General features: G+C 38.0%; 1 protein-coding gene across 1 annotated transcript in view; it reads left to right on the top strand.

Annotated features, from left to right (window-relative positions):
- The window catches only part of TM9SF3 (transmembrane 9 superfamily member 3), a 39607-nt gene extending 28025 nt beyond the window's left edge, over positions 1–11582 (top strand). The window contains exons 10-15 of the mRNA XM_030950763.1: positions 2418–2557; positions 4095–4163; positions 4255–4401; positions 4554–4637; positions 4748–4824; positions 9246–11582. Of these exons, the coding sequence (XP_030806623.1) occupies positions 2418–2557; positions 4095–4163; positions 4255–4401; positions 4554–4637; positions 4748–4824; positions 9246–9313 (585 nt within the window). The 3' untranslated portion in view covers positions 9314–11582. The remainder of the gene's footprint in view (positions 1–2417; positions 2558–4094; positions 4164–4254; positions 4402–4553; positions 4638–4747; positions 4825–9245) is intronic.
- Positions 11583–12767: the final 1185 nt, after the last annotated feature.

Raw genomic sequence — 12767 nt, 5'->3', positions numbered from 1 at the left:
CTTGGTTCCTTGTCCAAGGTTATAATCTTTCTGTGTGGATTCTGTGAAATAGACGCATTTTGCAAGATGGACAAAAACAAGATGCTAAGTGTTGTTGCAGGTGAGCTTAGAGCCCAAGGCAGTTCCTGGGCAGTTTCTTTATGCAGTAAAGCAGTGGATTCTCTTTCTATCACTGTCCCCAGTCAGGTGAAATTTTTAAGATCAAGAAATTAAGCTACAGTCATCTTGAAACCTGCACTATAAAAGACAGCTGTGGCTGCATGAGCAGTACAGATACCCTTTCACACTGCCTGGATCTGAGCTTTCTGCCTCAGCCAGGTGTGAAACCTACCTGCTAGAACAACACCACAGAGCAGGAGGGACCACCTGACACATCCAGAGGGCCTTGCTGCAGGAAGCAGAGCATACTCTTCTTGAAAATGGAAGTGGTTTCAATATGTTCAGCTCAGAAATTTTTTGGATACTATCCACACCTTAATTCTTGAAAATCTCTTCTACCCACTGCACCTCAAACAAGCTGGGACGTTTTGGTGAGGATTTTAATAAATGTAGCACTCAAGATTATGTTCTTTGATGTTTCTGATACTTTTTAACATTTTTTCTCTGAAAATTCTGATCTGCTCCTTCATTTAGACTGAGCAGTTTTCAAGGGCAGAACCTGTATCCATTGAGTTGTATGCTTCTCCTGAAATTTATTCTTAGGCAACCTCAGTGTCCTACTTAAAACATTATGCTTGCTTACCTGTGCTTTTTGAGTAATGGAAGAAGATAAATGGGAGATACTAAATTAATTGCGTAAAAACTGCTTTATTCTTATTATATTATTTATACTTCAAGTATAAGTACAACTTAGCATCTTCTTATTTACCAGTGACGCTTCATATTGTAGTGGCTCATGAAGTAATTCTTTAATAACCTCTTCTCAAAGATATACAGAGCAGTCTGGAAAGTGCTTCTGCTTGTTGAGCCACCAGTTTGGTGTACCCCTCCTGTGAAGCATGAAGGCTTGCTCCATCCAATCCCAGGCAATGTTTTCCCTTCACATCTGTCCTAAGCTAGCCAGTAATAGAAGAATAACCCACTGACTTTAGTAAAATGCTGCCTCAAATTTGTGTGTTTCACCTATTGCTAAGTTTGTATTGAACTAATGTCATTCTTTCTTTTCAGCTGCTTGTTGTAGATTTCTTAGATACAACATTCATGAGCAGCTTTCATTTATCCTCAGAGTAACTGCTTCTAAAGCAAGTCAATGTGTGCTCTTAGATCTATTCTGCTCTCTGTTGTTTTGCATTAATCTGCTGGACTTAGCATTCTGCTGGAGTGAAGGCAAATGTAGCTCCTTTGCTCAGGAGAGACCAGGGTGTACACAGAGCCTCAGGCAACAAAGCCATTAAAAGGCAATATTTTCATATGTTTGCATAGAAAAGGTCACAGGGTCAGTATTCAGTACTGTGGTGATTGCATTATGGGCAACTGTTCTGTCTTTAATTATCAATATCAAAAAGTTACCAAACTGTCTAATGCTATTTCTTTTTGTGCTAAAGACTTATGAATACAGAATGTCTTGCTTCACACTTGAAATTTTCCTATTTTTGGGAGATAAATTATGTTGCCTTTAAGGAATAGAAAAAATGGAGCTAGATAAGTATAGTGGCCTAAAAAGATTCATGGTAGATTTTTAGAGAGGCTGTTCCACTGGAAAGAGCTGGAGCATTGGCTTGACCTTTCCTGTATTGTGCATAAACTTGATTTCTATATGTAAGTAGGTTTGTTGTGTTTCTAAATTATGTATCTTTGTGTACCAATGGTCACTGGTTTCTTTGTCAGTCAGTGTTCTTAATTGCCTGGTTGGTGCATAGTGGAAAACATTGAACCCAAAACTGAGTCAAAATTTGTAGCATTCTTATATGGTTTTGTGATTGTTATTGGGTTGGTTGGTTGGCTTGGTTTTGGTTTTTTTGGGCTTTTTTGTATTGGATTAAAAATTCTGCACCCAACACTTGTAATTTTGTGTGCAACTACCTAACTGCTAGATGTTAATTCCCAGAGAAATTCCCACTTGCACTCTCTGCAAAACTGTAAAAAACGGTGACAATGCTTTCTGTTATGAAGTACCATGAAGGTTTCCTTTTATTTCTTGTGCAATGTATTGAGTACAATGATTAGATGGAAACAGTGAAGCAGTCTGTAATGGTTCTGTTCGCTCAACTGATGGATGAAAATAGGGTTAATAATGTTTATTAGGAAGTTTCTCAGGGAAAAATGCTTCTGTTTGATAAAATATATGGTGACTAATGCTTCATAAGTAGGAGTATGATTCTACAGCAATAACTACTAAGGACTAATACTTGTTGATTATCTTCTCTTGTTGTCTTAGACCTGTTTTTTTAATTGCAACTGTAAATTTTTGCTTGCAGGTGGCAGTGTGCTGTATTTGTTTCTTTGTCATCCTTCCACTGAATCTTGTTGGGACTATTCTTGGCCGAAATCTGTCGGGACAGCCTAATTTCCCATGTCGTGTCAATGCAGTGCCTCGTCCTATACCAGAGAAGAAATGGTAAAGACGAGCATAATGTTAACTGGAAATATTCTCTTCAATACATTTAAAATGGCTTTTCTGGTCTTCAGCTTTAATGGAATAATTCCTTTTAATTTAAATTGAGTTATGCCTAGAAGAACCACTCAACTGACATTTTCCTAATATGATTTTTCTTTTGAATTAAAACACCATGGTTAATAGTTGTAGCAGATTTTACACTCCTGGATCACTGATTCACATTTTGCCTGAAATGCTCTTTAGTCCCTGTGTAAAGGGGGTGGTGCCAACTCAGTTCTTGTATAGGTATATTGACACTAAAACCTCTCCACTTCAGTTAATGCCTCTTACTGGTTTAGGATTGAGTGTGCCTTGGAGGCAGAACTGTTCTGATTAATGGTCTCCTAACACAAGCTGAGACATATTTGCAGGGTTGTGGTAGGGAGAAGCTTGCAATGCTGTTCCCAATTCTGTACTTTTGTTGATGGCACAGAGCCTAAAATATTACAGGTATATGGTTTGAACTGTGAAGAAGGCTTTATAATGTTTGACGTGAATGCAAAGTGGTGCCTAGTCTCAAAAATTATACTTAGGTTTTTGGAAAATTATGAATGCAATCACTTTTTCCTATTAATTTAATTCTGACGTGAAAGCAGCAAGCTACGGAAATTAAAATATCCTCAGAGGATTTTTTTAATAGACATTTCTTGCTTTCCCTGTTCAGAGGAATGGAACAGACGAAGTGAAAGGGGCACTGAAACATGTAAGCCTGTAATGTCCAAGAAGTGCAGCACACTGAGTCTCTTGTTAGTGGTGGGTTGTGCAGCTCAGATGTTAGAATTTCATTTATATTGTGACCGGTATCTTGGAAATCGGATGGATTTTTCTGGTTCAGCATGACAGTTAAAAATACTTCTCTTGATGATGATGAAGTAACACAGCATCAGCTTAGACAAGTCTCCCTGTAAATAATAAAAGAAGCTGCACATGAAATCACTGGTTACTAGCTGGATTCAGCATCATTGAGAGGTCACCTTTTAGTGACAGTGTCTTCTACAGGTAGCTGGGTATTCATTTTTAACTATATGTTCATGACTCAGTACAGCATTAAAAATGAACGCTGGTTCTTATTTATATAACCATTATCCTGTGAAATTTTGCCTGTGCTTTTTGCTGTATCTGTAGCCATCCACAGCACTGTGTTTTCACTGCCTTCATGCAGGGCTAGTGGATGTCATGGAACTTGATTGCTTCGGCCCGTTTTGCCAAGAAAGATTCTTTCTGTGGCCTTAAGGCTGGTTAGAGGGCTAACCTTATGCCTTTAGGTGATAGGCACAAGCCTCATGTTTTGTTTCAGCTTTCCCCAAGAGTAACTTCTTGTTTTACACATACATGTGACATTTTTGAGGGCATCTTTCTAATCTGCTGCTATGAGACAGAAGTGTTCTTGTTAGCATGCCTTTTAAACAATCTTCAGTGCTATATTAATAATCTGGTCTTAATATGTTTATAAATGAAAAATTTCAGTTGTCCCTAAACTAATCCTAATATCTTTCAGGTTCATGGAACCAGCTGTTATTGTTTGCCTAGGTGGAATACTCCCTTTTGGATCAATTTTTATTGAAATGTGAGTACCTCAGCTGTTTCCCAGTTTGGTTAAAAATTACAATTTAAGTTGAATTACAGTATCATCTGCATATTTTGTTTACTCTCTTCAGGTATTTCATTTTTACTTCATTCTGGGCTTACAAGATCTACTATGTTTATGGCTTTATGATGCTGGTTCTGGTTATCCTGTGCATTGTGACAGTTTGTGTGACCATCGTTTGTACGTATTTCCTGCTAAATGCAGAGGATTACAGGTGGTAAGTGTTGCACTGTTTTCATAGTTAACCAGATTGGGAGACTTTTGTGGAAAAGCAGTGTTTCCTCAGTCTAGATGGGTCTTTTCCAAGTGCATTGTGCTTCTTGGGAAGCCTTTTGGCCAGTTGTATGATGGACGTGTATTTGCTTTTAGGCAATGGACAAGCTTTCTTTCTGCGGCATCAACTGCGATTTATGTTTACATGTACTCCTTTTACTACTACTTTTTCAAGACAAAGTAAGTGATACTTTTCTTGCTTGAATATCCGATTACTGTATTGCCAAATCAGTTTTATTGATTAAAAGCAGGGGAAACAGCTAGCATAAATTTCTGTCTTTCTTTTTCAGGATGTATGGCTTGTTTCAAACATCATTTTACTTTGGTTATATGGCAGTATTTAGCACAGCTCTGGGAATAATGTGTGGTAAGTTCCAGATACTTTGAAGGTTTTCTAACGATTTTTTTCAGACTCATATTTCTGACTTTTATTTGTGGTTTTGGTGGTGGAATGTGTATGTCTGCAAGATCTGCTCAAAAAGTCTTTAAGAAGAATCTGAAGAGTTTTCTGCTTATACTTGGTTCCTACCTTATATAGGAGATTTCTGTGGATTGTGTCTTCGGATAGGAAGATAATTTATATACTGTGCAGGGAATTTCACCCTCTGTGCAAGCTTGAAAGACTCGGTATTTGGCAAGAAATCCTGGAAAATAAATTCCAAATGAAGTTGAGACCATGCTAGCATTTTCCTTTGGATTTTTTACTGTCAGCCAAAATAAGGAGCTAGGTGCATTCATTGAGGCATCAATGAATGATAGCACCATAGTGGTGACAGTACCATGTGTGTCTTGTGGCATGTATATATGAGGGTGAGCAGAACAGAGGGCTGAGAGCTCACAGGTGACGAGAGTGCAGGGTGCTCCTGTGTGCAGCTGGATTTCATTGTTTTTTAAGATACTATTTTGATAGATGTTTAGACAAAAACATCGTTCATGGTAGGGAGGTCATCTGTTAAAGCCAAAAACTTGTTCACGTTAACTTTATTTTTATCATTTCCTTTATGACCTTCAGCAAGTGCTTCTTGATTCTTTTGCACTCTTCTCTAATGTTGGTTTTTTGGTGAGTGATCTTAATTTAATACGTCTTAGCAGTGAATGAATAGTCCTATAGCTAGTGGGAAGATTTCTTAGAAGTAGATTTGGGACACGAGATGTCTTACAGGAACCTACTTCTGTAAAGTATATATTTCTTGATATCCCAAAAGGGTGGGTAATACCACAATGCTTTATAAAAAGGGAAGGAAATTCATCATTTAACAGCTGAGTACCTGCTCTCCTTTTCTCTCATACAATGTAATTTTGCTTCATCAGGTTCTTGGCACATTACAAGACTTCCCTGCTGCTTTGGTAGTCTTGCAGCCATTTTTTTTCTTTAATAGGCTTATACTTTTCAGCTCTAATGTTTTCTTTCAAAAGTGTTCAGGCCAGTATTGATTAGAATGTCTGTGATGCAGAAGCCAAGCTTGTCCACCAGTTTCTGTAATTAAAATATGTTTTAAAACACAAAAGAAGAAGATTGTCAAATGATTTCTTCTCATGGTAGGTCACTATTTGATGGAATATTAGTGTAAAATCCAAATTTTTCAAAACCAGAAAATACTTCAGCACACTAAACTTTATTTCCACAGCTCTATTGAAATTTCTTTTTGTCTTTTTAAATGTGTTGGAAGAGAAGCCGTGAGATTCCTTTTTAGTGAGAAGCGCCATTTTCAGCATGTGGGGTGGAGAAAAAAAATCCCCTGTCAAAAAGCATTTGTGTAGGGAACTTGCAGCCATTGAGGTCTAACAAAAACATTTGTGTTAAAGAATTGTGCAGTGTGTGTGCTGCTGGCTGTAGGTCTTTGAAAAGTGTGTGGAGCTGTTCTCTAGAGGCTCACATGGGTGGGAGTGTTGGGCATCACAGTTGGATGTGAGATGAACTAGTTAGGGCCCAAAGCAGCCACAGGGAAACTCTCTGTAGGAATGGATCATCCAGCTCTGGGTTTAATGCCTTTGACAATGCCTAGTGAACTCAATCCCACATGTAGTGGGGTGCTTTGATCCACAAAGTTTGCTGCTCTCTGCAGAGCATGTCACTTCTGGGGCCGGACAGTAGGGAGCCCATGAGAATTTCCAAACCTTTTGAGCTCCTCATGTTTCCCTCTTAGTGGCAGAAAAGGTTGAGACTCATTTCCAACTTAGTGGAATGCTTAGGGGCTACATAACGTAGAAAGAACTCTTGCAATACCACACTTCAGCATTTAAGTATGCTTAAAGAGCTTTTAAAAAATTGGTGCTTACAAAGTCACAACTGTAGTAATTGGTTTGAAGTAGTAGATGGGAATTAATCTCTTTTTGCTTTGTGGTTGTTCTTCCTCAGTATTTGGATTTTTCTCTTTATTTAAAAGCTTATTGTTCTGCTGAAATATGCTTGCAGTCTATTTCTGCTGAACCTAAATAGGCCATAACCAGGTTATAAATATCATCTGCTAAGGTGTTTAATAAATAAATAAATAATGTCCCTTTACTATTTTTTTTTTTAATTCAGATGAGCCAGCTGCCTTGCATTTGAATCAGGAAGATGTTCTTTAGTCCTCGATGCCCAGGGTTTCTGCCTCCCTGCCCCATGTTTTATTCAATGCCTGTGAAGTAGCCTTGAGGCTTAACCCCTGCCGTGGGTATTGGCCATTAATGGCCTTCATGGCTAAGGCACCTCTCTGATTCAGAATAGGTTATGATTTGTTTATGGGGATGAGAGCTTGTGGTTTCATGTGACTGCTACTCTCTACTCCTCCCCCTCACTTCCACCTCATGCATTCTCTAGATCCCAAGTGAAGCACAGTTATTGCTTTGTTCTCTCAAATCTCTGTGATACCTGGCATCACATGATTGGAGGAACTCTTAAAGACCAAGTTCTGGAATGTATCTCAGTTAGCACTGGAAATGGGCATTGGATCTATTGGCGGTGTTTGCTTTAACAGGAAAAGCCTGGTGAGCCTTAAAGCAGGAGTCCAGTGCCATTATTTTGTTCATTTACTTCATAAGACAGAAGATTATTTCTTGACAAGCTGCAGAAAAATCTGCACGTGCTTCTGTATGACTCCAAGCTCTCATCACCTCTTCACAGCCTGGGTCTGTCCAAGTGCTGCACTGGTGTCTCCTTGAACAGTCAGGCCTTCCTTCTGCTGCATCCCCAGCTTGCTTGCAGGCAGCAACCTGATCTTGTGTGTGCTGTACTTGCTTTAATGGAACTCTGCTTTGCCCGATTTAGTAATGCAAATCTCTTGTTGCTGGCCAGTGGAATGGTTGCCATGATATTTATACAACTTGGAATGCTGTCCCGTACAGAAGCTGAATCCACAAGCTCCTTACTGCTCCAAAAACGTTGGAATGATTTATTATTATTTATTTAGTTTTGTCTTGTGCAGATTTCTTGATTGGGTATAAATATTGGGCTTTTGAGGGTCTAAAAATCATAACTTTGTGACAGCTTAATGGCTGACTTCATAAATTATCCCATTAGTCTCCAGGATTTAAAGAACTCTTCAGAATCTGAATAATTCCATAGTCAGCAATGCCAGCTACAGGTCTGTACAGATTTAATATGTAAAGGCAAAACAACCACTTTATATTTTTACTGGAAAGTTTGGCTTAAAAATTTTAGCATGGGTTAGACTTCTATATTTAACATGTCTTCTGCAGTTCTGGTGCATCCTAATTCACTGCGATGCTTTGTTCTGGGCTTTTCTTCGTTTCTTCAAGGAAGGAAAAATATCTTTTCTCTTAAGAGTGTTCTTTACCAAGCATCCAAGCATTTAATGTTAGGAGTTTTCTGTAGTGATTTACAGACCCTGACTTCTCTATCCATTCTGTAAAATACGACTGTGTTGGCAGTCAGACAGCAGTTGTCTCTAATTCTTGCCTGATTTTCAACTTCACTTCAAACATGACGATCAGCCAAATTGACTTACTCTCATTTTGCTTGGAAGAGATGAAGACATTCCCTGCTGATGTTGTAAGACCACAGTATTTACTGAGCCTGGCAAACCTGAGTTCTGAATTTGACCAGGAGAGTTGCTGAATCTCTTTCTGAGAAGAGGCCTTTAGTCCAGTGCATTTCTTTAATTTTTCTTGGTGTCCTTAATACTGCAGTATTTTGGGTTTAGTATAAACTGTTGACCCTATCAAAAACTCAGTGACCTGTTCTTTTATTACTGCTGTGACAATGCATACTTTGCTCATGACTCTTACTAATTTGAAAACCACAGGTTGCAATTTCTTGAACTACTAACTGCTACTTGTTAATGTCTTTGTACAGACCTCCTTGGAGTGTAAGACTCCTGGGATGGGGATCTATTATTGTTTGGGCTTTGTGGGAGGGAAGTAGCCATCTGCCAATAAAACTCTCATCCAGAAGGCATGTAACTTATAATAAAAACCTGCCCCCCCATCCACCTTCCCTGCAGAGTGGGTGATTGTGTGTTTTTTACCCTCTGCTCAGAAAAAATGGACTTGGTTATTGGTAGCAGTAGGGGGGCTGCTATATTTATCAAGGCCAAGTGAGCATGGCCTCTTGGTATGATGGCTTAATGGATTTGGTTTGCTAGACAGGGGAAGTTCCTGTCAGCCTTTCAGGGCGAACATGGATAATTACGAGTTTGAGAACAAGTATTGCAGATAGAAGAGTTTCTGTGTGCAGGGCATGTGCTTTGTGTGACTTTCACTGTTGAAGTGTGCGTGGTTTATACTGCTGGCTTGTTCTTATGATCAGCTCTCTAACACATTGAATGTTTTTGGTTTCTTTTGCAGGAGCTATTGGTTACATGGGAACAAGTGCCTTTGTTCGTAAAATCTACACTAATGTGAAAATTGACTAAGGAAATAAGAAAATTGAACTATGGATCAGCTCCTGTTTTCCTGGGGATGAATTTGCACAGCAAAACGCGCGAGAAGAGATTTGGGTTTTAACACTGGGCACTATATGGGTCTCCATTTCGTGGATGGCTTAAAGTAACATCTATTTCATTGATCCTAGGTTCTTACTGACTGCTTTCTCCAACTGTTCACAGCAAATGCTTGGATTATATGCAGTAGGCATTACTACAGTATGTGGCTAATCTTTCCCCCCCAAAAAACCAACATCAAAAAACAAAAAACCTAGCTCATTAAAGATGAATAGACTAGCTCTCTTCAGTGAAGAGGACAAACAGTTTGTTTAAAGCATTTGTTCCATTCAATATAAAGAGGGAAACTTGGCTGCTAAAACTACTTGATTAGTAGTCTTCCTGGTACTCAACATTTCTAAATTATGTAAAAATGCTGTTCCAGAAAGATTACTCTTCTGATTTTTACTGCCATTGCCAGGATAGGAGGTATGTTTTGTATTTTCAACTCCAGGTGCTTTTTGGTTTATTTGCAATATCAACTACCCTACACTCATTTGTTAAAAAAATAATTTAAACATATATAAAACTCCCATATGCATGTAATATATCAGCTATTGCTCTAGTTGGACCAACTTCCCTTTATTTATCTTTAAAGTAATATCCAGCTACATCTTAAATCCATCCAAAGAAAATACAGTCTGAAGACGGGATGTGTTCTCTGCAATGCAATTTACTGTACAGTTAGAAAGCAAAATGTTAAATGAAGAGGATTGTTTGTTTTTTAATAAACACTCTGAGGTCTAGATTAAAACAAAACCAACGTTTTAACTGAATGTCTAAAGTGATTCTCCTTTTTTCCAAGTTAGTCTTGCATTTTTTTTTTGGGTTTGGGTTGAATGAAGATTTTCCTTTAGACATCATACAAGGGGTAATAAGTGTATATAACATTAAATAATGTAACTTAGGTGTAGATCCCAAATGTATTTGGATGTACAGATTTACTACAGAGTACTTTTTCTGATGATTCGGTGTAAAAATGTGTGAATTCGGGTGGCTTTTTACATCTTGCCTGCCATTGCATGAAAAGTTGGGGTTTCTTCACAATGTGTGTATGTCATGCTTTTCTGTTCTATTTCTCAAGCTCTTACAGGAATTAAATTTGTAATTTAGAACATTTTAATTTTTGTTAATCCTATCTGAACACTTTTGTAACATCAAAAGCACAGTTGCTTTAGAGTGTTCAGAAAACTAAAATAAACTTTTCAGACAAAATGTTTTGATTGTGAAAATAGATGAGTTTGCAATTGAGAATGTTTGAAAAGGCAATACTGCTGAGCACCAATCTCTGTATACAATATTAGCGTGGTTTTCATCTATCAATCCCCCTTGCTTTGAATTCAGAATTTGCTTACAACTGTTTTGTACAATACAACTCCAAAGTGAGTGACCAACCCAAAAAGATTCTTCTTGGCTGTGGCAAAGTGTTTTGTGATCCAGCCAGTGTACTGGGAAAAGTGGGGGTAAGTGTGGACTGAAATAAATGGGCAAATAAAGGTTAAGTCTTTCTAAGATGACTGTTAATTATGCACTGTATTTAGTTAGAAATATCCTGAATGTGTTTGTGACAGATTTGAGAGCCAGTGGCTTGATTTTTTCATGGGGTTTTTTTTTTTAGACATCTGCCATGTAGGAATGTTTTCATCAGTGTGGCTATCTGAAATAGAGCACCTGCCATGTAAAAGGAAACTTCCTGAATTTAAAAAATGAGCCAAATATTTGTATTGATTAGCACTGTACTGTTTCTATATAAAACGTACAGATAATGCACTAGCCACAATGAGAAACATCCGTATTTAGCTTGGTGAACCGTACAGGTAGGTAATAGAGGGAAGCAGTGCATCCTTGCTGCATATGGCTTCTGAAAAGTATTTTAGCTTTTAGCTCTGATTTCCCTGGCCAATTTTAACTAATCTGTCAGAAAATAATTAAGTTTTGCTTCAAGTGAATCATTGGTGTCTGTAGGTGAACACTCTGCTGCACAACAGAATAATTTTTTGTCTGTTTTGTTTTGAAGTACAGGCCAATTTTAAGATGAGCTTATAAACTGGGTCAACAGTTAGTTCATCTTTGTTCCAAAACATGGAGACTTAAAGCAAAGAATGGATTTTGTACTAGTATTTGCTGTGGGAAGCCCTCTGTTCCTTCTAAATCTGAAGTGAGAAGCCATTTTCTCCATATAATAAATACATTAAGTACTCTGCCAAGAAAAGTTTTTTTAAAGGGAATATTATGATAATGGGTCTGGTTCTCTGTTTAGAGCCCTGCTATGTGATTAGTCTATCAGAAACTTCACTAAACCATTTGTGAATTTCATTTAATCACTTTTTAATGCCACAGGATGGTGGGTTGCCTACTTGCTTTTTCTGTCCTCTGGTATTACTGGCTTTTGCATATCCAGACAGGATTGTATATCTTCTAAAGTGACATTGGAAAGATACTTACTGCACAGGCATTGCTTTTGTTTCTGCAAGCAGGTTCCTCTGGAGAAGTACTGTGTTTAAATAATTGACATTTTTATACAGCCACCCTAGCACGTAAGTTGGGAGTTTGCTTTGTTTTCTCCCTTTTGGTTTCTGAAGGAGTGCAAAATGTGACCAGTTTTCAACAGCTTGTCTTTATGGTTGCTGTTTGGGGCAAGGCTGTTTGCTCCCCTTCCCCCTCCTTGCCCTCCTCCCCAAAAGTGTGGGTATAGCTTGAACCATCTTGCTTAATAGAAATTGGAAGCTCTCTGCTTAGATGATGTAGTCCTTCCTCTTTTATGGAAGAAATAAAGATCTTACAGACAATACTCCTCTTACCATGGTTGTTTCTTAAGAGTTTCTGCTCCTTGAATTCAGGCTTTTTGATAACTCTTGAGTTGGCTGCTCAGTGCTTTTCTTCCCATTTCTTGGTACAGGGGCCAGGGATTTGGGTAAATAGTTGCATAAGCAATAGCCAGTCTTGACCAAATGTTTTAGGTAAATATAATTGTAAATATTTTCAGGTAAGGCAGAGTGCAACATAGAAAGTGCCTCTTGTAATTCATATATGAAAAGATATGAATGCTGGATTGGAGGGAATGGACACTAAATAATCATTACATTATGCTCTTTTTGATGTCTGAATGTTTTGAAGCCACAGTGTCTATTGATTCCTCTACAAAATTACATTCCAAAGTATATAAAGGGTACAAAAATTGTTTTTTTGTAGGATAGTCCTAGGTGTATTTCTTTAACAAGTTTCAGGTTAAAAAATAAACCCAAAACACTAACACTTTTTACACTTCTGGTACTAAAACAGTAGAAGCGATAGCACTTTCTTATCACTATCATTACTGCAGAGCTAACACAAATGAGAAAGTTAGGTTTTGCTCTAACTTCAACACCACCAGTATCCAGCCAAATTT

Source organism: Camarhynchus parvulus, chromosome 6, assembly GCF_901933205.1.
Source record: "Camarhynchus parvulus chromosome 6, STF_HiC, whole genome shotgun sequence".
In the NCBI taxonomy this organism is placed as follows: Eukaryota; Metazoa; Chordata; class Aves; order Passeriformes; family Thraupidae; genus Camarhynchus; species Camarhynchus parvulus.
Note: the sequence above shows the minus strand (reverse complement) of the source record. Positions and strands in the feature narration are given on the sequence as shown.